General features: G+C 38.7%; 1 protein-coding gene across 5 annotated transcripts in view; it reads left to right on the top strand.

Annotated features, from left to right (window-relative positions):
• Positions 1-22978, top strand: part of GSTCD (glutathione S-transferase C-terminal domain containing) — a 127719-nt gene that overhangs the window by 102917 nt on the left and 1824 nt on the right. For 4 of the 5 annotated variants that reach the window (XM_043870903.1, XM_043870904.1, XM_043870905.1 and 1 more), the window contains exons 9-11: positions 12148-12281; positions 13966-13996; positions 19627-19696. In XM_043870903.1, coding sequence (XP_043726838.1) covers positions 12148-12281; positions 13966-13996; positions 19627-19696 — 235 coding nt within the window. Of the gene's footprint in view, positions 1-12147; positions 12282-13965; positions 13997-19626; positions 19697-22685; positions 22743-22978 lie in introns of all 5 variants that reach the window. The other variant, XM_043870907.1, reaches the window with a different exon arrangement.

Below are 22978 nucleotides of genomic sequence, written 5' to 3'. Positions count from 1 at the left end.
TTAATTATATGTAAGAATTGAAATACCTATTATTTGTCTTATCTCCATTAATATAATGACCTGTATCAGGCAAAAATGAATAGATTTACTAACTTTTTAAAACTGGTGTGACTTGACATGATGGAAGAAAACAAATCTAAATATTTTTAGGTCTTTCAACAAGGTCTTCCATCACCCCAAGGGCTATGCTTCCCCCTTGTAACCAGAATCAGGGCGGTAACACCACATATTCCAAAGAGCATTTATAATTTCTGATTTCCTTTATGTTTATTTGAGAAATATATTTCCTTAGAAATACAAATATCTAATAAGCTTATTAGAAACATTCAAAGTCTCTAGTAACCAAATGCATTTCAACTTGAACAACAATAATATTCTGTTCTTGTTCTTAATATTTGCAAGGATTTTAAAAATATTACTCATTGACTGTAAGACTTCTATGAGGAGCCCAAATCATTTAGAAGCTTTGAAATTTTCATTTACATGATATTTGTAATGATTTGTTAATGACATGAAATGTTAGTTATAATGGTAAACAGAGAAAATTTTATTAACATAATTGTTCTGTGCATGCATGCTTACTCAGTCATGCCCAACTCTTTGCAGCCCTGTGGACTATAGCCCACCAGGCTTCTCTGTTCATGAATTTTCCAGGCAAGAATACTGGAGTGGGTTGCCATTTCCTACTCTGGGGAAACATATTGGTTAAGAGAATGCATTTTAAGATTGAATTTAACTTGTGCTAAAGTCTCAGTTTGACCACTTACTAGTTGTATTGCCTTGGGCAACTTATTTAAACTCACCCTCAGTCCTTAGTTTTTTAATTTATGAAATGAGAATAAAATATCTGGCTCATGGGATGTTGATATAATGTCTATGAAGCACTTAGCAGGTTGCCTCGCATTTAGGAAGTACTCAAAAAATTGGGCTTTTACTCTGTGCAATGTGATCTCAACCATGTGAAAACTGCATTAAAAAGGATGGGAGGAAAGCATGTGAATATTTATTTTTTTAAGGCCTCTATCTCTATATAATATGTAATAATATTTTTTATTCAGTATTTTTAAAATATTCCACATTTAACATTATCATTTTTATATTCATAATAATGTAAACAGTAAAATTAGAAGAAATAAATATATATGCTTAATGTTTTATAGATGGATACCTAGCTTATATAGCCAAGAAAGAACAATAGAGCCTAAGCAGCACTGTAAGATTTCTAAGAATTCTGAACCTATCAGATACATATATAATTGACTCAGTCGTGTCTGAATCTTTGCAACCCCATGGACTGTGGCCCGCCAGGCTCCTCTGTCCATGAAATTCTCCAGGCAAGAATACTGGACTGGTTAGCCGTTCTCCTCTCAATATGTATATGTAATTTGTTTTAAAGCAATTGTTTATTATAGAAACACCTTTCGATTGCCTTATTCTGATTTTGATTATGATGGCTATTAATGTCCTGAAGAAAATACAAAAGTCTTTTCAAAATTAAGAAACATCTGAGAAGGTTTTTTTCTTCCAGTTTGGATATATGCAGCTGTATGACCCTGAAATGATTATGTGTTAGGACTGAATGTTTCTGCCTCACCTCCACCATCAAAAAATTCATGTGTTGAATTCCTTAACCCCTAATGTGATGGTATTAGGAGGTGGGACATTTGGGAGGTAATTGGGTCATATGAGTGGTGCTCTGCTGAGTGGAATTAATGCCCTTGTAAGAAGGGAAACAAACTTGCGCCCCTTCTTAGCTCTCCACCATATAGAGATACAGTGAGAAGACAGCCATCGTGAAGCAGGAAGAGGGTCCTCACTAGACATCAGACCTGCCAGCACTCTGATCTTGGACTTCCCAGCCTCCAAAACTGAGAAAAAAATAAATATTTGCTGTTTGAACCACCAAGTTTATGATAGTTTTTAAAGAGCATCCCAAACTAAAACAATATATATCAATTACCATACCCTAAAAAGGGTAACTTAGACAAGATTATTTAAGTGGACCTTTTAAGGCTATTTTTTTAAATTAGGGATTTATTTTATTTATCTTATTTTTTGGCTGTAGTGGGTCTTTGTTGCTCTACACAGGCTTATTCTAGTTGCAGCGAGCCACTCTTAGTTGCACAGGAGGGCTTCTCCTCGCAGTGGCTTCTCTTGTTGCAGAGCACAGGTCCTAGGCGTGCAGGCGTCCGTAGCTGTAGCAGTCGGCTCAGTACCTGAGGCTCGCGGGCTCTAAAGCACATGCTCAGTAGTTGTGGCACATGGGCTTAGCTGCTCTGAGGCATGTGGGATCGTCCCAAACCAGGAATAGAACCAGCGTCCCCTGCATTGCAAGGCCATTCTTGACCACTGGACCACCAGGGAAGCCCTTTAGAGCTATTTTTTAAAGAAGTCTTTTATTGCCTTCTTGTCTAGTGTAAGATAATCATTATTATGAAAACTTACTTTATAAGATTTTACTTTTTTTTTTTTTTTAAGATTTTACTTTTTAAGACTTAATTCATATTGTGTATTAATACCTAGTCTCTCAAACAATATAACAAAAATCTTGTTGCCAAACAGTATTACTGAAAGGGCCATGACTATGGAAAACACACCTTGCATAAGAAACAAAAATTGTGTTAGTGCTGAACAACCTGCCCACCAAAACGTTTTAGTTGGGTAATTTCAGTCATAACATGGGACCATCTCAAACAGGTGATAAGGTATTGATTCCTAACAATATTGATGAATATTTTCTACTTATCAACATATATCACAGTTTCTATAAACAGTTTATTTTTGAGTTATCTGTATTTACTTTTTTCTATTTCACCCATAACAATGTTTAATATGATTGTTTTTCATTCATCAGTGCTGAGTGCTTAATTACAAGCTCATTTCTATATGTTAGTGTACAATTAGAATATGCAATTGTAGACTATGATTCAGTAACACTTTGGATGAATGATTTATGTGCTCTTGTTTTAAAGGGAAAGGTGCTTGAGAAATTATATATTCTGTAAATGCAATTTTTTAAAACAAATCATTAAGGCAATGAAAGACTCTCCGGGTGAGGGTGGCAGATAGAGGTATTGCAGCCCCCTTCTCCCCAAGAAAGATCAGACCCCTAAATAAAGAAAACAAGAGCCAGAAAAATCATACTCCATCTCTGATGAGACAGTGTTCAAGATTCTATAACTTGAACTACAATATTTCAAGATAGAAAGCAGATTGAAGAAAAAATTACTGAGTAGAGAAGAGGAAGATGAGACTTAATGCCTTGGGAGAGGGAGTGTCAAGAGGGCTATCAGGATTGCTCTCCCACAGTCCCAGAAAGTTTCAGGAATTTAGGATGCCCGAAATCTCGTAGGAAGAGGAAAAGAAGGGGCTGAATCATGTTTAATTAAACATTATATTTAGAGACCCAGATTCCTGCCATCATCTTGTGTAGACAAGTAACTATTTCCCCCAACTCCTGCGAGAGACCAGAAGTTTATGCTATGAGAAAAGTGTAATAGAGACTCTCCAAGTATAGGGAGAGGAGAGCAAGAATGACATAACTCTGAAAATAAGAGCTAAGTGCCCTTAATTCCAGGACTCCTTCAGAAGCTAGAATCAGCTTAATCAAGAGGTTAAAAGAGCCTCCTCTACAGAAACAGAACCATCCCCAGAGAAAATACTATAGCTATAATTAAAAAAAAAAAAAAAAAACAGCTGGCCACCTGTTTACGCAGTCACTAAGGAAGCTCACCTTCAAGCCTTTCACTCAGACTTCCATTAACTTTTTAGTGATTCACTCTAGTATGATCTGACAGATAAGGTATCAAATGTGTAAAACTTCCAAAATAGAGGAGATCAAAGCAAAGAACATGACAGAGCATCTCCTTTTTATTCAAGGAGAGCTCACAGAAGATATTGCATGAATGAAACAGAGATAAAATGAAAAAGAAGTGAACCATCAGAGAACAAGAAAGAAAAAAACATGTTAGCCAAAATAAAAAACAAGTGGAAAATCTAAAACATGAAGTATAGGACATCATGTGAAAAAACAGGACAAAAAAAAAAGACAGAGACAGGGACTGAAAGAAACATTTTTCTTTATCCAATAGAGATTTAGCCCATGAATACAATATGTCAATAATAGGAGAACCAGAAAGAGAAAACATAAAATGGTGGAGAGAAAAATATCAAAGAATTAATATAAGAAAATGTGTAAGTAATGAAAAATACGTTTCTCTTGTAGAAAAAGCCCACTTAAAAAAAATGACCTAAAGCAAGGCACATTGTTGGGGGCGGGCAGGGGGCGGGAAAGAGTGTTGTGATAAAAAGAAGTTTCTGACAGTTTCCAAAGAGAAAAAACAAATAGGTCACATACAGAAAGTTTGAAGTCAAATTGCCATCACACTTTTTAATAGCCACATGGACAGCTAGAAGACAGTGAAGCAATGCCTTCAAAATTATAAAAGACAGTTTCCAACCTAAAATGTTATGCCTGACCAATCAATCAATCATATATGCAAGTAATAAAGAAAATGTCAAAGTCTCAAGAAAACATACATCAGGAAACTATGTAGAAGATGTGTTTCACCAAAATAAGAGTAAATAATAAAAAGGAATCAGTTCAGTCGCTCAGTTGTGTCTGACTCTTTGTGCCCCCATGGACTGCAGCATGCCAGGCCTCCCTGTCCTTCACCAACTCCCAGAGTTTACTCAAACTCATGTCCATTGAGTCGGTGATGCCATCCAACCATCTCATCCTCTGTCGTTCCCTTCTCCTCCTGCCTCCAATCTTTCCTAGCATCGAGGTCTTTTCCAGTGAGTCAGTTCTCTGCATCTTGTGGCCAAAGTGTCAGAGGTTCAGCTTCAGCATCAGTCCAGAACTGATTTCCTTTAGGATTGACTGGTTGGATCTCTTTGCTGTCCAAAAGACTCTCAAGAGTCTTCTCCAACACCACAGTTCAAAAGCATCAATTCTTCGGCACTCAGCTTTCTTTATATTCCAACTCTCACATCCATACATGACTACAGGAAAGCCATAGCTTTGACTAGATGGACCTTTGTCAGCAAAGTAATGTCTCTGCTTTTTAATATGCTGTGTAGGTTGGTTATACCTTTTCTTCCAAGGAGTAAGCATCCTTTAATTTCATGGCTGCAGTCACCATCTGCAGTGATTTTGGAGACCAAGAAAATAAAGTCTGTCACTGTTCCCAGTTTCCCCATCTATTTACTATGAAGTAATCGGACCGGATGCCATGATCTTAGTTTTCCAAATGTTGAGTTTTAAGCCAAATTAAACTCATGATTAAACTTAAACTCTCTTCTTTCACTTTCATCAAGAGGCTCTTTAGTTCTTCTTCACTTTCTGCCATAAGGGTGGTGTCATCTGCATATCTGAGGTTATTGATATTTCTCCCGGCAATCTTGATTCCAAATTGTGCTTCATTCAGTCCAGCATTTCTCATATAAGTTAAATAAGCAGGGTGACAATATACCGCCTTGATGTACTCTTTTTCCTATTTGGAACCAGTCTGTTGTTCCATGTCCAGTTCTCACTGTTGCTTCTTGACCTGCATACAGATTTCTCAGGAGGCAGGTCAGGTGGTCTGGTATTCCCATCTCTTTCAGAATTTTCCACAGTTTGTTGTGACCCACACATTCAAAGGCTTTGGCATAGTCAATAAAGCAGAAGTAGATGTTTTTCTGGAACTCTCTTGTTTTTTTGATGATCCAGCGGATGTCGGCAATTTGATCTCTGGTTCCTCTGCCTTTTCTAAATCCAGCTTGAACATCTGAAAGTTCATGGTTCATGTGCTGTTGAAGCCTGACTTGGAGAATTTTGAGCATTACTTTACTAGCTTGTGAGATGAGTGCAATTGTACACATTTTTGAGCATTCTTTGGCATTGCCTTTCTTGGGATTAGAATGAAAACTGACCTTTTCCAGTCCTGTGGCCACTGCTGAGTTTTCCAAATTTGCTGGCATATTGAGTGCAGCACTTTCACAGCATCATCTTTTAGGATTTGAAATAGCTCAACTGGAATTCCATCACTTCCACTGGCCTTGTTCATAGTGATGCTTCCTAAGGCCCACTTGACTTTGCATTCCAGGATATCTGGCTCTAGATTAGTGATCACATCATCATGATTCTCTGGGTCATGAAGATCTTTTTTGTATAGTTCTTCTATGTATTCCTGCCACCTCTTCTTAATACCTTCTGCTTCTGTTAGGTCCATACCATTTCTGTCCTTTATTGAGCCCATCTTTGCATGAAATGTTCCCTTGGTGTATCTAATTTTCCTGAAGAGATCTCTAGTCTTTCCCATTCTATTGTTTTCTGCTATTTCTTTGCACTGATCACTGAGGAAGGCTTTCTTATCTCTCCTTGCTATTCTTTGGAACTCTGCATTCAGATGGGTATATCTTTCCTTTTCTCCTTTGCCTTTCGCCTCTCTTCTTTTCACGGCTCTTTGTAAGGCCTCCTGAGACAACCGTTTTTCCTTTTTGCATTTCTTTTTCTTGGGGATGGCCTTGATCACTGCCTCCTGTACATTGTCACAAACCTTAGTCCATAGTTCTTCAGACACTGTATCAGATCTAATCCCTTGAATCTATTTGTCACTTCTACTGTATAATTATAAGGGATTTGATTTAGGTCATACCTGAATGGTCTAGAACTAACATCCAAAAAAGATGTCCTTTTCATTATAGGGGACTGGAATGCAAAAGTAGGAAGTCAAGAAATACCTGGAGTAACAGGCAAATTTGGCGTTGGAATACAGAATGAAGCAGGGCAAAGGCTAATAGAGTTTTGCCAAGAGAACGGGTCATAGCAAACACCCTCTTCCAACAACACAAGAGAAGAGTCTACACATGGACATCTCCAGATGGTCAATACTAAAATCAGAGTGATTATATTCTTTGCAGCCAAAGATGGAAAAGCTCTATACAGTCAGCAAAAACAAAACCAGAAGCTGACTGTGGCTCAGACCATGAACTCCTTATTGCCAAATTCAGACTTAAATTGAAGAAAGTAGGGAAAACCACTAGACCACTCCATGGACATGAGTTTGAGTAAACTCCGGGAGTTGGTGATGGACAGGGAGGCCTGGTGTACTGCAGTCCTTGGGTTCGCAAAAAGTCAGACACAACTGAATGAGTGAACTGAAATGAACTGAATGGTCTAGTGGTTTTCCCTACTTTCTTCGGTTTAGGTCTGAATTTGGCAATATGGAGTTCATGATCTGAGCCACAACCAGCTCCTGGTCTTGTTTTTGCTGACTGTTTAAGGGTTTCTCCACATTTGGCTGGATGAAAGATGGAAAAAAAGGAATAAGTGGTATCTAATACAAGAATGGGTGAAGGGAGTTCTTAGTCTGATGGCAAAGGAAAGTCACAGGACCAGACAACAGAGCTAGGTGTTAGGCTTAGAAAGCTGTGAATCCGGGTTTTAGTAAAAGGTCAGATGCCCAGGAAAGATGTCTTCAGGAAAGAAAAATGGAGCTGGCCAATTTTTTGAGAATTTTCACACAGTGGAAAATTGTACCATAGAACATTTTACAGAACTTTTGTGCAGGGAAAGTCTTGAATGTTTGGAAAAAAAATTTTTATAGCACATTTAGCAGTGAACTATACATATAGTTAATATACAAAGAAATAATAATAAAAAACACTGCATGAACACTTAACTAAAATTTGGAGGTTATATATATATATAAAATATGTAACTAATATATTATTAATGTGATATATTAATCACACATATCATATACATTATATAATATTAATATATAATATGTTAGAACATATCTATGTTATATATTATATGTATATGTTATATATATTATATGTATAATGTGTGTATATATATATATTATATATATACATTACATCTTCTTTTTTGTTTTTCAGAATTGCCCTCAGGTGTCAGAACCTCTGCTGAACTGTGAGGGCAGACAGCTGTTGTTTTTTTTTAATGTGTTTATTTTTTGGCTATGCTGGGTCTTAGTTTCAGCACTTGAAATCTTTGATCTTCGTTGCAGCATCTGGGATCTTTCAGTGGCAGCATGTGAACTTACTTGTAGCATGTGGGATCTAGTTCCCTGACCAGGGATTGAATCTTGCCCTCTACATTGGGAACTTGGGGTCTTAGCCACTGGACCACCAGGGAATGCCCTATCTCACATCTTTGCTGTCCATTCATCTGTTGATGGACACTTAAGTTGCTTCCATGCCTTGGCTATTATAAATAGGGCTGCAGTGAAAATTGAGCTGCATGTATCTTTTCAAATTATGGTTTTCTGTGGATATATGCCTAGGAGCGGAAGTGCTGGATCATATGGTAACTCTATTTTAAGTTTTATAAGGAACCTCCATACTGTTCTCCATAGTGTCTGCACCAAATTTATTTTCCTACTAACTGTGTAGGAGGGTTCCTTTTTATCCACACCCTCTCCAGAATTTATTATTTGTAGGCTTTTTGACGATGGCTATTCTGACTGGAGTAAGATGATACCTCACGATAGTTTTGATTTGAAAGAAGCAATATACATTTATTGTATAGAAAAAGAGATGGATTTCAGGAAAGAAACCCATGAGTTGAAAAGCATTATCTGTTCGCCAGATTTTCTCTTGGAGTGAAGTGTGTACAGAACAAGGAACTGTTTTTGTCATTCCCTCCTTTTTAGCATTATTTCAATTTTAAAGCCAATTACCTATAATATAATTGCGTGAAAGTTTTTGAAGAGGGAGAACAAGAGATCAATTGAGACCATGCTTGCTTCTGTCTCAGATTATCTGGTTAAGAATCCTTCTTTGAGAAGCAGTGGCTCAGAGCATGATTGGGTGGAGGCAAATTTAGAGATGATTCAGTTTAGCTTTTTCATTTTGTAGATACGAAAGTTGAGGCTGCACTTGAGGAAGAGGAACGTAGCAAGTTAATGTGAGAGCTGGGATTGGAGTGACTCCCTGTTTGTTCCTCACATCTAAAGAAAGAAGTAGACAAGGAGCATAGAGAATTGGAATAATGGTGTTAGAGAGATTGAGATTAAATCTTGTCTTCGTCATTTATGACCTTGGACTAGCCACTTGGTCTTTTTATAAAATGGGGAATACAATATCTGTATCTGTGATTTGGAGTAGGAAAAGACTATTAAATGTTAAATTAATCTTAAAAAAAACCCAAAGCAAAGAAAAACAACCCCAAGGATAGGATGCCTAGTAAAATCATAAATCCAGCACAAGCTTAGTTTTGGGGGTATGAATAAGGCATAGGCTTACTGTCTTTACCAACATGTATTCTTTTAGAATATATATGTCTTTATCAACATACATTTTCTTAGAGAAGAATCAATCAGTTTTGTCTAGAATCTTGCCTTGTTTTTTAGAAGCTGCCAGTTGAAGGACATTCTAAGAGTGAGTGATTAATTTCTTTTATTTACTACCACATGTAGCAAAGATACATGGTTTGAAATTTCTTGGCTGTTCAGTTATATTTCACTGGCTTACATCATAGGATGTGTTATACTTAGAATTTTTAGGACATGTATTAAATAGATTAATTGAAGTAAGGAAAAGTAAGGGAAAAACCCTTAATTTATAGTCCCTGAATTCTTCAGCATTTACTTGGATCACTAATACTTACATATACTTTGGAATGTGCATTACCTTGGCCAATAGATACTTTTACAATTCAGTTTTTATCTTTTGTTAGAATTCAGTGTATTTACAGAGAACCACAATACCGAATTTGGGGGTGCAGTGAAACATTTGTTTGCTATGTTCTCCACTAATTGTTGATTAAGTATGGTGTTTTCCCCCAGCACATTAACCTTTATTAGGTACTCATAGTTCATGTTTTATGCTCTTTCTACAGTTGTCAGATCTATCCAGTGTATATATTTGTAAATCTATTTATCCTTTATTTATTATATTATAAACTCTCTAGTCAGATGTTTAAAATGTAATTAGAAATTAGGTTTCATAAATGATGTAGTGGAAAGCCTGTGAGCTTCCAAGTCAGACCTGGATTCAGAGTTCATCTGGAATGGTTGCTGTCTAGGCGACCTTGTCATGATATTGCAAGAGACATAGAAGGATCTATTTAAAGTATCATTTTAAGAAAAGAAAAGAATTAAGTGATTAAAACAAGAAAAAATATCTATGTAGAGATTTTTACATCTTGCAGACACTGAATATATGCTAGTTCCCTATGGTGTTGTAATTCCAGAAGATAATAGGACCAATGAGATAAAGAAAATGAGAAGGAGTGTACAGTATTCCCCCCACCCCCATCTTTGTAATTTTGCTTTCCTTGGTTTCAGTTACCTGTGGTCAGTTATGGTCGGAAATATTAAGTGGAAAATTCAAAAAAAAAACCAAACCAATTCCTAAATTTGAAATTATACACTGTCCTCCAACCAGCCCAGGACATGAATCATTCCTTTGTCCAGGATATCCACGCTATATACATTCTCCTCCCCCTGCCAATATAGGAATAAGCATAGTACAGTTGACCCTTGAGCTACATGGGTCAGGCTGGGGGTCAGGATTCTGCCCCTCAGAAGCTGCTTTGTTGAGAACATATACTTAATTTCCCCAAGCTTCAGTTTCTCCACTTCTCAGACAGAGATAATAAAATCTTTCAGGGCTGTTGTGAGCATAGAAGGATGTGCGTGCCATCACCCAGCATAGTTGCCAACACATAAAGGGCTCGGGGAGACTATTGGTTCTCTCCCTCCAGGGGAAAGTGCATCTATAATTTTTACTATGAGGTTTTCTCCAGCCACTCAATGAGAAAAAGAACTAGCCTGAATTTCACCCTGCAAAAAAAAAAAAAAAGTGGGCAGATGAAAAAAATCCAGGTTCTTTCCTATCCATTAGTTGTTGCTCCCTTCACTGGACGGCAGCCTACCTGGGTGATACTAGCAGAGTGAAGCGGGAAGTGGTTGACAGCAACCACGGAGGTAGTTGACCTCTATGGAGTTGATGGAAGCCTGCAAGGAGGGGGGAATTCAGGAGCAGGGCTGAGAGCAGAGAGCCTGCTTTCCTCTTCTCAATACAGCTTTGTCTTTGGTCTGCCAGTTCAAAAGGGGAATCTGACTTACACTACTTAATATCCAGAAATTTCCAGAAAACCGCCTTGTCTTCACCCTAAAAGCCCTTCAGCCCCTCCCTACCCTGAAGTTGAAAGATTTGTTTCTGGAAAGGACAATTATAATCCAGTACAACTTGCCTCTGTTCAGAATGAGATCTGAGCATTTTTCTGACAAAATGCTTCATCTTTCAGGATCCCTACATCTGATTTCCTTTTGGAGTCCTAATTTTCCTTATTTAGCCTAATTATTTTCAAAATTGTCTACTTTAGATAATGGTACAGTATAGATATATTTAAGGCATTTATTCTAAAAACATTTTAAAGTCATCTTATTTTTCTTTTCATGAATTATTGATGCACTAATCATGACTTCAGTCCACAATGTTTTTCCTTTCTAAATAAACCCTTTAAGAATATTTCCCATGATTCATCATGCAGTGTTAAGAATTGTAATTCTATGAATATAAGAAGGAGCTACATAAATATGATTTGATCAGTTTTATACAACACTGATGAGAATATATTCAGATGGCATTTGAAAAAGTGTTTTCAAATGTACTTCTGTTTAGTGTTGCAACAGCATTGTGATGTGTCAGTATTATTAACCATAGTTTATGGTGGAGGAAACTGAAGCCCAAAGATGTTAAATTTCAAGCAGCCCAGGATCACCCAGCCAATTAGAGTTCTGAACTAGAAATTCTGATTTCCAAGTAGAGTTCTTGCCAGGATGCCACAACTGAACTAAAGTTTCAATCACTAAGAGCATTAGTATAGACTTGCATACATATTGAATCTTCCATGTTTAATATGACATCAGCTTTTCCATTGAATGAATCTTGTGCTCTGTTATAAATGTTCCATTTGTAATCTTTCAGCCTCTTGCTTAATTTTCTTAATTAATATGAATACCTAATTAGTCCTTTGGCATGTCCAAATGAGAACTATTTAAACTACTATGAAAACCTCTTAAGGAACAATCCTTAAAGTTTTGTTTTTTTTTTTTTTCTAATGGCACAAAGTAGCACTGTTAGTTAAAAAAGATCTTAGTGCTGAGGTCTGGCCTTGTTTTCCAGGTGGCGTTGCATGCGTGTGGAGTGGCAACAGACATGGTGATCGAACACTGCCTCAAAACACGGGCTTCCTTTGTCACATGTCCTTGCTGTTACGGTTTCATTCAGAACACCTCCAAGTTTAATTTTCCAAAAAGGTGAAATCTTGTGTTCTGCCACAAGGTATCAATATCGGTGTTAAATCAATACCCAAAACCCTTTTGATATAAAGTTGCAATGAGATTCTAGGCTCCAGCTCCTTTCCTCTTTCCACAGTGGCAAGCATTGTTTCTAAGCTGCATAAGGAGGAGAGGATCTCCTCCATGTCTGCCCCTCCATACCTACTCCTGGGTCCAGCTCTTGCTGAAATTTAGAACAGATCTGTTGAGGAGTTAAAAAGTGGACTGGAAGTGAATGGCAGACAGCACTCCTCTGGGTACTTCTCAGAGGAAACCCACCTGTGAGAGGCAATAGAGGGCAGCAGTCAAGTCCTCAGGACCTGAAAGTTTTCTGCCTGGGTGCTGATATTGGCTTCTCATTCTTTTGTAAATTGTTTCACCTCAGGCAATCTACTTAATAATAATAATATCTACCTCAGGGCTTTTATGAGAATTGAATGATATACATGTAAATCACTTAGAAGCGGCACAGAGTAAGTACTCAATAAACATGAGCTATTGTTAACTACAGCAATAGTTTAAATTCTTCCCAGGGGTGCTGCAAGCTCAATGGCCATAGTTACTGTCCTCCTAGGCTTCCCCTGTAGCTCAGTCGGTAAAGTATGTGCCTGCAGTGCAGGAGACCCGAGTTCGATCCCTGGGTTGGGAAGATCCTCTGGAGAAGGAAATGGCAACCCACCCCAGTATCATTGCCTGGAAAATCTCATGGACAGAGGAGCCTGGTGAGCTGCAGTCCTTGGGGTCACAAAGAGTTGGGCACGACTGAGCGACTAACACTTACACTTACTTACCTCACACAGAAAAGGGAGACATTTTCATTTTCATTGTCATCACTTTAACTCAACCTGCATGTGTGCTCAGTTACGTCTGAATGTAGCCCGTGAGGCTCCACTGTCCTTGGAATTTTCCAGGCAAGATTACTGGAGCGGGTTGCCGTTTCCTCCTCGAGGGAAATTTCCCCACCCCGGCATCAAACCCATGTCCTGCATTGTAGGCGGGTTCTTAACCACTGAGCCACCTGGAAAGCCCTTAACGCATGCTAGTGGAGGGCCATTCTTGGTGTTCATGACATTTCACTTGATTTATGGTTATTGAGAATCCAGCTGATCATATTACGCCTGTTAAATATAGGATAGATTAAATGTTAATTTGAGTTGTTCAGTCTACAGTCTCACTTAACTGATTTTAAAGTCTCAATTTAGTGTCTGTCAACTTTTCCACTTCTCCGTGGACTTACTGACACTTGCCCCCTTTGTCATTAGGGGAGCACTCCCAGGCCCCACTGTCCCCTTGCCTTGATCACCCTAGGGCCAGGTACCAGACAGCTCAGGACAGCCCCTCTGCTTCAGAATAACAATAAAACCTACGTTTTTAACATGCCTGAATCTGTGTGCACCCATGCAAGGAAGAGAAAAAAGTGGTTGTGCTTCTCTAATACTATAAACAGTCTTTGAAAAGGAATTCTTTAAAATGAATCACATACAGATAATGTGCTTTTGTCATTTTATGAAGATACTTCAAACTGGCATTGTTTTTAGTTCAGGCTAGCATTATACCCTTCAGATAAAATACATATTTTTTGTTTATAGTTTAATTTCTCCAAGACTGTTTCCACTCTTTAATCTTCGGTATTTAAGTAATTCATTTTTCTTTTCTATTTCAGTGAACAATTCAAGAAAACATTATCATACAAGGTAACTTTTTTTAAAAATTTATTTTAATTGGAGGCTAATTACTTTACAATATTGTGGTGGGTTTTGCCATACATTGACATGAATCAGCCATGGGTGTACATGTGTTCCCCACCCTGACCCACCCTCCCACCTCCCTCCCCATCCCATCCCTCAGGGTCATCCCAGTGTACCAGCCCTGAGCACCCTGTCTCATGCATCAAACCTGGACTGGTGATCTGTTTCACATATGATAATATACATGTTTCAATGCTATTCTCTCAAATCATCCCACCCTCACCTTCTCCCACAGAGTCCAAAAGTCTATACTTTACATCCGTGTCTCTTTTGCTGTCTCACATATAGAGTCATCGTTACCATCTTTCTAAATTCCATATATATGCATTAATATACTGTATTGGTGTTTTTCTTTCTGACTTACTTCACTCCGTATAATAGGCTCCAGTTTCATCCACCTCATTAGAACTGATTCAAATGCATTCTTTTTAATGGCTGAGTAATATTCCATTGTGTATATGTACCACAGCTTCCTTATCCATTCATCTGTCAATGGACATCTAGGTTGCTTCCATGTCCTGGCTATTGTAAACAGTGCTGTGATGAACATTGGGGTGCACGTGTCTCTTTCAATTCTGGTTTCCATGGTGTGTATGCCCAGCAGTGGAATTGCAGGGTCATACACTATCATACAAGGTAACGTTTAAAAGATCTAGATGTTTTGCTCATATACTTCTTATTCCTTCTTTATATTTTCCCTCTCAAATTTCTAATGGAGTATATAATCTAGTACACTTGAATCACTCATGAGCATCTAACGCAGATTTTTTTTTTCTTTCTGGCCAGTCAATATTACTCTTCAAGTAGCTGGCAAGATTTGCAGAAAGTCTGAGAGCTGACCCTACTCACAAGCTAACAAGTTGGCCTGGCACAGCTTTCATGGATGCTAGCGGAAGCTAGGAAAGCCCCGAGTCAGAGGCAAAGGGCAGTACTGCTCACAGCGTAGGACTAGCTGGGCTGTCACTAGTCACATCAGTTTCGCAGTGACTCCCTGAGCCCCGGTTCCCACAGGGCGGCAGAGAAAGTGCCGGCTGACCCCTACATGTACAGTGAATCGCATGACAGGGACAGAGACCTGAGTGAGGAAGCCCGGATGTTTAAGATGCAGTCTTTCAGTAAGCATGCCTCCCTTTTTCTGCAGAGGGAGAGAAGGGGAGTTCCAAGTCTATATAGTTTCCAAGACTGTTCACTTTGAAAGGATTATCTGGAACAGAGGCGAATTTTTTCTGTAAAAGGTAGTAAATACTTCAGGCTTTGCTGGGCACTTGCAGATCTCCCACGTACTCTACATTGTCCTTGTGATTGTTGTTACGGGTGTACTGCTCTTTGAAAGTGTGAAAACCCGTCTTAGTTTGCAGGCCATACGAAAATAGTTCATAGACTGAACTTGGCCAATGGGCCAGACATAGTTTGCCAGTCCCTGGTCTGGAACAAAGACAGTGCCTCTTCTCATAAGTTGTAAAGAAACACAAGAGACCCATAGAGAACTGTCTTCCAACAGTAGTCAGAACATTGCATAGTTTTGAGTCACCAGTCTGAGCAAAACAGTTTGCAGCTTTCTGACCATCAGTGTGAACTAATTAATTGATCAATAATGTGACATAATACAATCTAAGAAATGATGATATTTGAGAGAAATATACAAATAATCCCATTAAAAGCTAATAAATTAGTCTGTATTCTTTGTTTGGTTAATTCCACTTCTTGCACAGACTCACTAAAAATATGCAATCTCAGTCTCATTTTATATACCAGCCCCTGCTTTCTAGGAATTTTACCTTCTTCCCCTTCCAACAGAGAAACTGTGAGATAGAGTAACCTAAAAATGCTCATTTCTTCTACCTTGGCCTCTATATCTCCCTCACCTCTACTTTACAACTCTTTAACACCCATCTCTAGCTCTGTCTTCTGCCCCACATCCTCCCCTTACCTCTCCCCCATTCCCAACTCTCCCACCCCTACCCATCCAAGTACAGAACTTGAGTGTACATGCATTCATCAGAATGCATGAACCAGAATTATTTCATCTTTGCTTACTGGATTTAAAATCTTCATATTCTAGGGAACTATAGGTTTTGGGGGAAACATTAGGACCTCAGGAACTTTATTTTCATAATATTTAAAACACCTCATCTTTTTCGCCAAAGGCCATAAAATAAAAAATGAACTGAAGAATAAACAAAGAACAAAGACTAGACCCTTGCTTGAATCCCTCCTCTAGGATGCTAGGTAAAAAACCTAGGGCAGTGAAAAGTCGGGTGCCACAGCCTCACTGTCTGGGAAAAGAAATCTAAAATTTCTAGAGTCAGAAGACACAGGGCACCCAGGCACTTCCAGAGAACATAAAACTCCCTGGTACCCCAGTTGTGTTTATTTCCTCTTCCTCCCACACCCCAAATCTGCTTGGCCGCCCCACCCACCCTTTGAGTATCTTTTAAGAGAGAATGCACTACGAAGTCTTAAACCTCTTGCATGCTGTTGCAAGATGATATCTCAGTACTTCTTAACCACGGTGGGTGGCCTGGCAGGCAGAACCGGATGGACGGAGTGCCCTATTATCTTGAGTCACTTTGGAAGTATTTTTTCTCCACAGTTCAATTTAGCCAACAAACCCTTACTGAGTACCTCCTATGGACCTTCCCCTTTCAGAATTTAACTTCTACTGGGAAGAACACATACACAGATAATTCCAATAAAATATAGTGAGACTTATCAGGACAAGGGAAATGAACCTCATGTGCGGTTCTGATTGTCGCAACATTGTCTTTACGTAAAGTGAATCTTAATTTATAAACAATGTGGACAAAGGGCAGGCGTTGCCTTACCTTTTCTTCCAATTATACAGTTATAAACTCTTCTTCTTCCCCTTTGTTTATGCCAGTTCACAGGACCTTAATAAAAGTTATTCATTTGAATCATTTTATTAGTATCCTACCCATTACCACTAAATTTTATAGTGAGCATTAAAGTGGTTTTTTTCAATGTGTTAAAGTTGAGACAAAAGTAACCCTTCAAAAAGAGACAGCTTCTCACAAAAACTTATTAATAAGGTAATCAGAATAACCCTTTAGAAAAAATTAAGTCCTCAAATTAAATGTCCAAAAACCCAAGGAGACAAATGATAGATCTGAGTTTAGTGAGTTTGCTAAGCTGTCAGGTAAGATCGTTTCAGTTCAGTTCAGTCACTCAGTCGTGTCCAACTCTCTGCGACCCCATGAACCGCAGTACACCAGGCCTCCCTGTCCATCCCCAACTCCTGAAGTTTACCCAAACCCATGTCCATTGTGTCGGTGATGCCATCCAACCATCTCATCCTCTGTCGTCCCCTTCTCCTCCTGCCCTCAATCCTTCCCAGCATCAGGGTCTTTTCAAATGAGTCAGCTCTCCGCATCAGATGGCCAAAGTATTGGAGTTTCAGCTTCAACATCAATCCTTCCAATGAACACCCAGAACTGATCTCCTTTAGGAAGGACTGGTTGGATCTCCTTGCAGTCCAAGGGACTCTCATGATGTACTCTGCATATAAGTTAAACAAGCAGGGTGACAATATACGGCCTTGACGTACTCCTTTTTCTATTTGGAACCAGTCTGTTGTTCCATATCCAATTCTAACTGTTGCTTCCTGAGCTGCATATAGGTTTCTCAAGAGGCAGGTCAGGTAGTCTAGTACTCCCATCTCTTTCAGAGTTTTCCACAGTTTTTTGTGATCCACACAGTCAAAGGCTTTGGCATAGGCAATAAAGCAGAAATAGATGTTTTTCTGGAACTCTCTTGCTTTTTCAATGATCCAGTGGATGTTGGCAATTTGATCTCTGGTTCCTCTGCCTTTTCTAAAACCAACTTGAACATCTGGAAGTTCACGGTTCACATATTGCTGAAGCCTGGTTTGGAGAATTTTGAGCGTTACTTTACTAGCTTGTGAGATGAGTGCAATTGTGCAGTGGTTTGGGCATTCCTTGGCATTACTTTTCCTTGGGATTAGAATGAAAACTGATCTTTTCCAGTCCTGTGGCCACTGCTGAGTTTTCCAATTTTGCTGACATATTGAGTGCAGCACTTTCACAGCATCATCTTTTAGGATTTGAAATAGCTCAACTGGAATTCCATCACCTCCACTAGCTTTGTTCGTAGTGATGCTTCCTAAGGCCCACCTGACTTCACATTCCAGGATGTCTGGCTCTAGGTGAGTGATCACACCTTCGTGATTATCAGGGTCATGAAGATCTTTTTTGTATAGTTCTTCTGTGTATTCTTGCCACCTCTTCTTAATATCTTATGCTTCTGTTAGGTCCATACCATTTCTGTCCTTTATTGAGCCCATCTTTGCATGAAATGTTCCCTTGGTATCTCTAATTTTCTTGAAGAGATCTCTAGTCTTTCCCATTCTGTTGTTTTCCTCTATTTCTTTATTGATTGCTGAGGAAGGCTTTCTTTTCTCTCCTTACTCTTCTTTGGAACTCTGCATTCAAATGGGTATTTCTTTCCTTTTCTCCTTTGCTTTTCACTTCTATTCTTTTCACAGCTATTTGTAAGGCCTCCTCAGACAGCCACTTTGCTTTTTTGCATTTCTTTTTCTTGGGGATGGTCTTGATTCCTGTCTCCTGTACAATGTCACGAACCTCCGTCCATAAGATCATTTACACACTTGGAAACCACAGCTGCTCCGAATGAACAGTTGTCATGGGAGCACTGCAGTTATCTAACTAATCACTCACCTTTGTGTAGTTGCAGATTTAAGAGTGTAGGTCAGACCCTTCCCCTCTCTCTCCCTTTAAAGCCTTATTCTTCTTCATTAAGGTAATCTTTCCTAAAATTGTGAAGCAGAAGCAATAATGTCCCTTCCCTTCTTTCCAGTCCCCTTTACAGTCTGATGTAAAGTGCACCTGCTTGCCTGAGTGGGTCGCCATGCCTTCCTCCAGGGGATCTACCCTCCTCCAGGGATCAAACCAACATCTCATGTCTTACCACTAGCGCCACCGGGGAAGCGCTAAGCACATCTGTGTGCATCTAAATAGATGCACTTCCTGCAGCCTTCTGGAGTGAGTGAGAGGAGGGAGGGAGCCAGCCTCCTTTCCTCTGACGGGACCAGCTGAAGGGAAGGGGACAGGGACAGCACTGTCTGGGGACAGGGAGAACTACAGAGGCCACAGCCATGATCTTCTTGAGTACTTCCTTTCCTTCCTGTAGTGGAGGAAAAGCCACTTAGAATATCTGCCTGGAGCCATGTTCCTGAGACTCAAATTTTATTAAAAGGGAAATATAAGTGACTTTTAGGTCTTTGAGTTTAACACATTATAACCACAAATTGTAACCATATTTTGGCTAAAAGCAGCCAGTTAAAGAGCCTGGAGGACCTTCCATGCATCTGTTCTTAAGAACTACATCTGAAGAGCACTCTACTTGAAGGGAGAGAAGTTATTGAGTACCGTTTTCTGAAAATGTGCTGCTTTTGAAAGTGCTGTCTCTGCAGCACTTTATTTAATTAAGTGATGTAGAGTTTCAGAAAAATAAGTGAACTTTTTTTTAACTTTAAAGAAGATTTTTAAAAAGCCACATTCTATTGCTTTTTCTTTCAGGAACACATGATTCTGTGCAGATTTGCAGACCAGACAGCTGTCCAGCTTCCACCCCAACGAAGGCTCATAGGTATGTGTTTTCACAGAGCAGCTGTTGCATAGATTATGTCCACGATGCCTAGGAATGAATGGACCAACTCCATACGGGAAAGTGGGAAACCGCTATATGGTCCATTTATCAGTGAGATACTAAAGTTGTTTTTCCCAGAATAAAATCCATCTTGAAAAGAGCTCTAACTATAACAATATTTTACCCCATTTTTTGTTAACATTAATACTTCCAAATGTATTTTCAGTGTTCATACATTGAGTAGATTTATGTTAAATATTTTTCTTACTGTTACAAACAAACTGAAGAATCTCTCAAAAGCCATAGAAGAAAATACTAAAGATGGAAAAATCAACTATGCATACCAAAATTGATGTATTACAAAATGTATAAACAAGTGTGATAATGTTTTCTTTCGCAGAAAAAATATACTTATATAATATTAATCATAGACCAATTTATTTGACATTTGTAATATTAAACATTACCTAACTTGGAAGAAAAATAGTCTTTCAAGTTTAAGTAATGAATTTATCCAAGACTTTGCTTTAGAAAGAGAAATCACATTTAGAAAGATAAGAGCCACTAACAGGAGAAGGCAATGGAACCCCACTCCAGTACTCTTGCCTGGAAAATCCCATGGACAGAGGAACCTGGTAGGCTGCAGTCCATGGGGTCGCTAAGAGTTGGACACGACTGAGGGACTTCACTTTCACTCTTCACTTTCATGCACTGGAGAAGGAAATGGCAACCCACTCCAGTGTTCCTGCCTGGAGAATCCCAGGAACAGGGGAGCCTGGTGGGCTGCCATCTATGGGGTCGCACAGAGTCGGACACAACTGAAGCGACTTAGCAGCAGCAGCTAACAGCTATTGCACATTTTAGTTCTGAGCTAAATGTCCTCCACCCACTATCTCAGTAAATTCTTATAAAAATACATGTGGAATATGTGCTGTTATTCACATTTTGCAGGTAGGGAACTGGGGCAAAATTTTGCCCAGGACTGGTGGATGGTGAAGCCACATTGTAAACCCATATTATTTGATTCTAGATGTAAAGCTCCATTTTTGCAGTGACCATCAGTGACAGAGTGTCATTACTGGAAGGTTAGGTTCCAAAATTCGGGCTTAACATGATCTAATGGAGTCAAAATAATCTTAAAAATGATTCAAAAGGCCACCCATTGAAGACTGTCATGATGGAACAGAAAACAGATTGCTGATTCTTTGGCCCAGCACTGGGTGTAGTAATTAGCTTGCATTCAGAGACCACATTGTACGCGAAAAAGTTATCTGTAAACTCTAAAGTCCAAGTCAGCATAGCAGCAGCAGCATGGTTGGAGAGGCATTTGAGACCTGAGTCTGAAGGGACAAGCGTTTCCTTCTTTGTCTCACACCCTGGGGCGTGAACATATGGAAGAAGCTTGCAATCTCCCTCTTTGATTCTTTTTCCCTCTTCCTCCTTTTTCCCATCCCCACATTTTGAGTAGCTGAATGCATATTTAAATGCACAGTCAAATATATATATACGTGTGTGTGTATAGAGAGAGAGATACAATTTACACATATATGTCAAGTTACATTTGCTACAACTCCACTAGACTCATGAAAGCATAATTGGTGTGGTGGGTGGGGGTGTACCTGTTGATGTTTTAGGCATCAAATGAGAAGGGAGTGGCTGGAAGGGAGATTGCTAGAGTTGAGGAGGAGCCTTTGGCAAGATTGCTGGCATGAAGGGAGGGAAAGTCAGGTTCAAAGTCACTGACTCCATCAATTCTACTTCTCTTCTTGGCACAAGCCATACTTTTGTTCTGTAAACATTTGAGGAAGCTGTCCAGACCCTAAAAGGTAGACTACCAACAACTGAATTTCAGTTGTGAAGACACTTCTTCAACATGTAAAAACAAGAGACCCTTCCATGTAATGCAAAAGGAAAAATTAACCAGACTGGGATCAAAGCCAAGGGTAAATGAGCTGCAGTGTAAACCTAGGGTGGGTACTGAAGGAATGCAGAGCATCCCATTCTGACAGAGAATGTTTCATTTTAAATTGAAGAGTAGGTGGGGTGGAGGAGGGGACATTTACAGATGTCTTAAAGGGGGAACAATATTTTAAGGAAAAAAAAGAATGACAGTCATGCAGCTGTTGATGAAGAAGGGGCCGTTTAGCCTAAATGGAATTCTAGACATCTCTTTTTATAATGTTTCCATCACAGTCCATCCTTTTTGGCATGGGGCCTTTTAAGGGAAATGTACAAAGTATTTTGAATCTTTCCTTGTCAGTTTCTTAGCTACTGATTTCACCTTCCTCTGTTTTTCTGAGCGGATTCATGTCTTCCACAGAAGAACTTTTCTATTTCAGTTATGCCTTCACTTCTAAGGCTGTTTTAACTTAGCAATTTCTGCTGTCATTCAAACAAATCATTTTAAAATGAGGTGTAGGCCTTATTATAATCGTTGAGGAAGAAAATGGAATGAATGAAGTTCTGCATAGTCAATAACCTTTTTTTTCCAAGAGGATGAAAAAGTTTATATATTGAATTTAAAGAAATTGAAATTGTAAAAGTAAACCTTAGCTTTGAATGTATTCAACCTCAAATCAGGTTTTTTTTTTTTTTTCTCCCTAGTTACTTTGAAATAGAAGTTTGCATTTGCCAAAGGACACAAAATAACTGCTTAACTTGCCAGTCAGGTTTCCTCTTTTGTTTTCCAAGATTAGAAAGAAAATTGAATACCACTGTTTCATAGGGATGCAGGCACTCTATTAAATTAAGATTATATTACACTCAGTGTTACATATCCACCTGAAATAATCAGTACATAATTGAGAATTTTCTCAAATATATTCTATTTCTCATTTCTTCATTGTATCCTAAAAACTCCAAGTGCAAAATATAATATGTCTTTGAAGTATCCCTTTGTCTGGATGTTATTTTGGACATTCTTAAAGACAGATTTTTTTTTTTTAACAACATGGCAGATAATGTCTTTTCTTTTTTTTTTTTTTTTTAGATAATGTCTTTTCATAGAGAGTGAAGAGAAAAGGTCTTAACATGGATTTTTACCAAAGTAGGAAATTTGTAGTTTTTTTATTTGAGATTTATTTATAAATACATCTTAAAAGGTTAATGTTGTTTAAATTACTAGCAGCAACAAATCTGTGAAATTGTCTTACATTTGTTATTGTCTTCTCTCCATACTGATCAAGAATTAAATTGAAAGAGACCAAACAGGACTTGGGGGCAAACATTCTACATAATAGATTTTGTCATTGTGTGGAGCCCCTTAAACAAACTGACTGTGCA

The sequence above is a fragment of the Cervus elaphus genome, chromosome 17, assembly GCF_910594005.1.
Source record: "Cervus elaphus chromosome 17, mCerEla1.1, whole genome shotgun sequence".
NCBI classification, from domain to species: Eukaryota; Metazoa; Chordata; class Mammalia; order Artiodactyla; family Cervidae; genus Cervus; species Cervus elaphus.
This window is presented reverse-complemented; position numbering and strand designations above follow the sequence as displayed.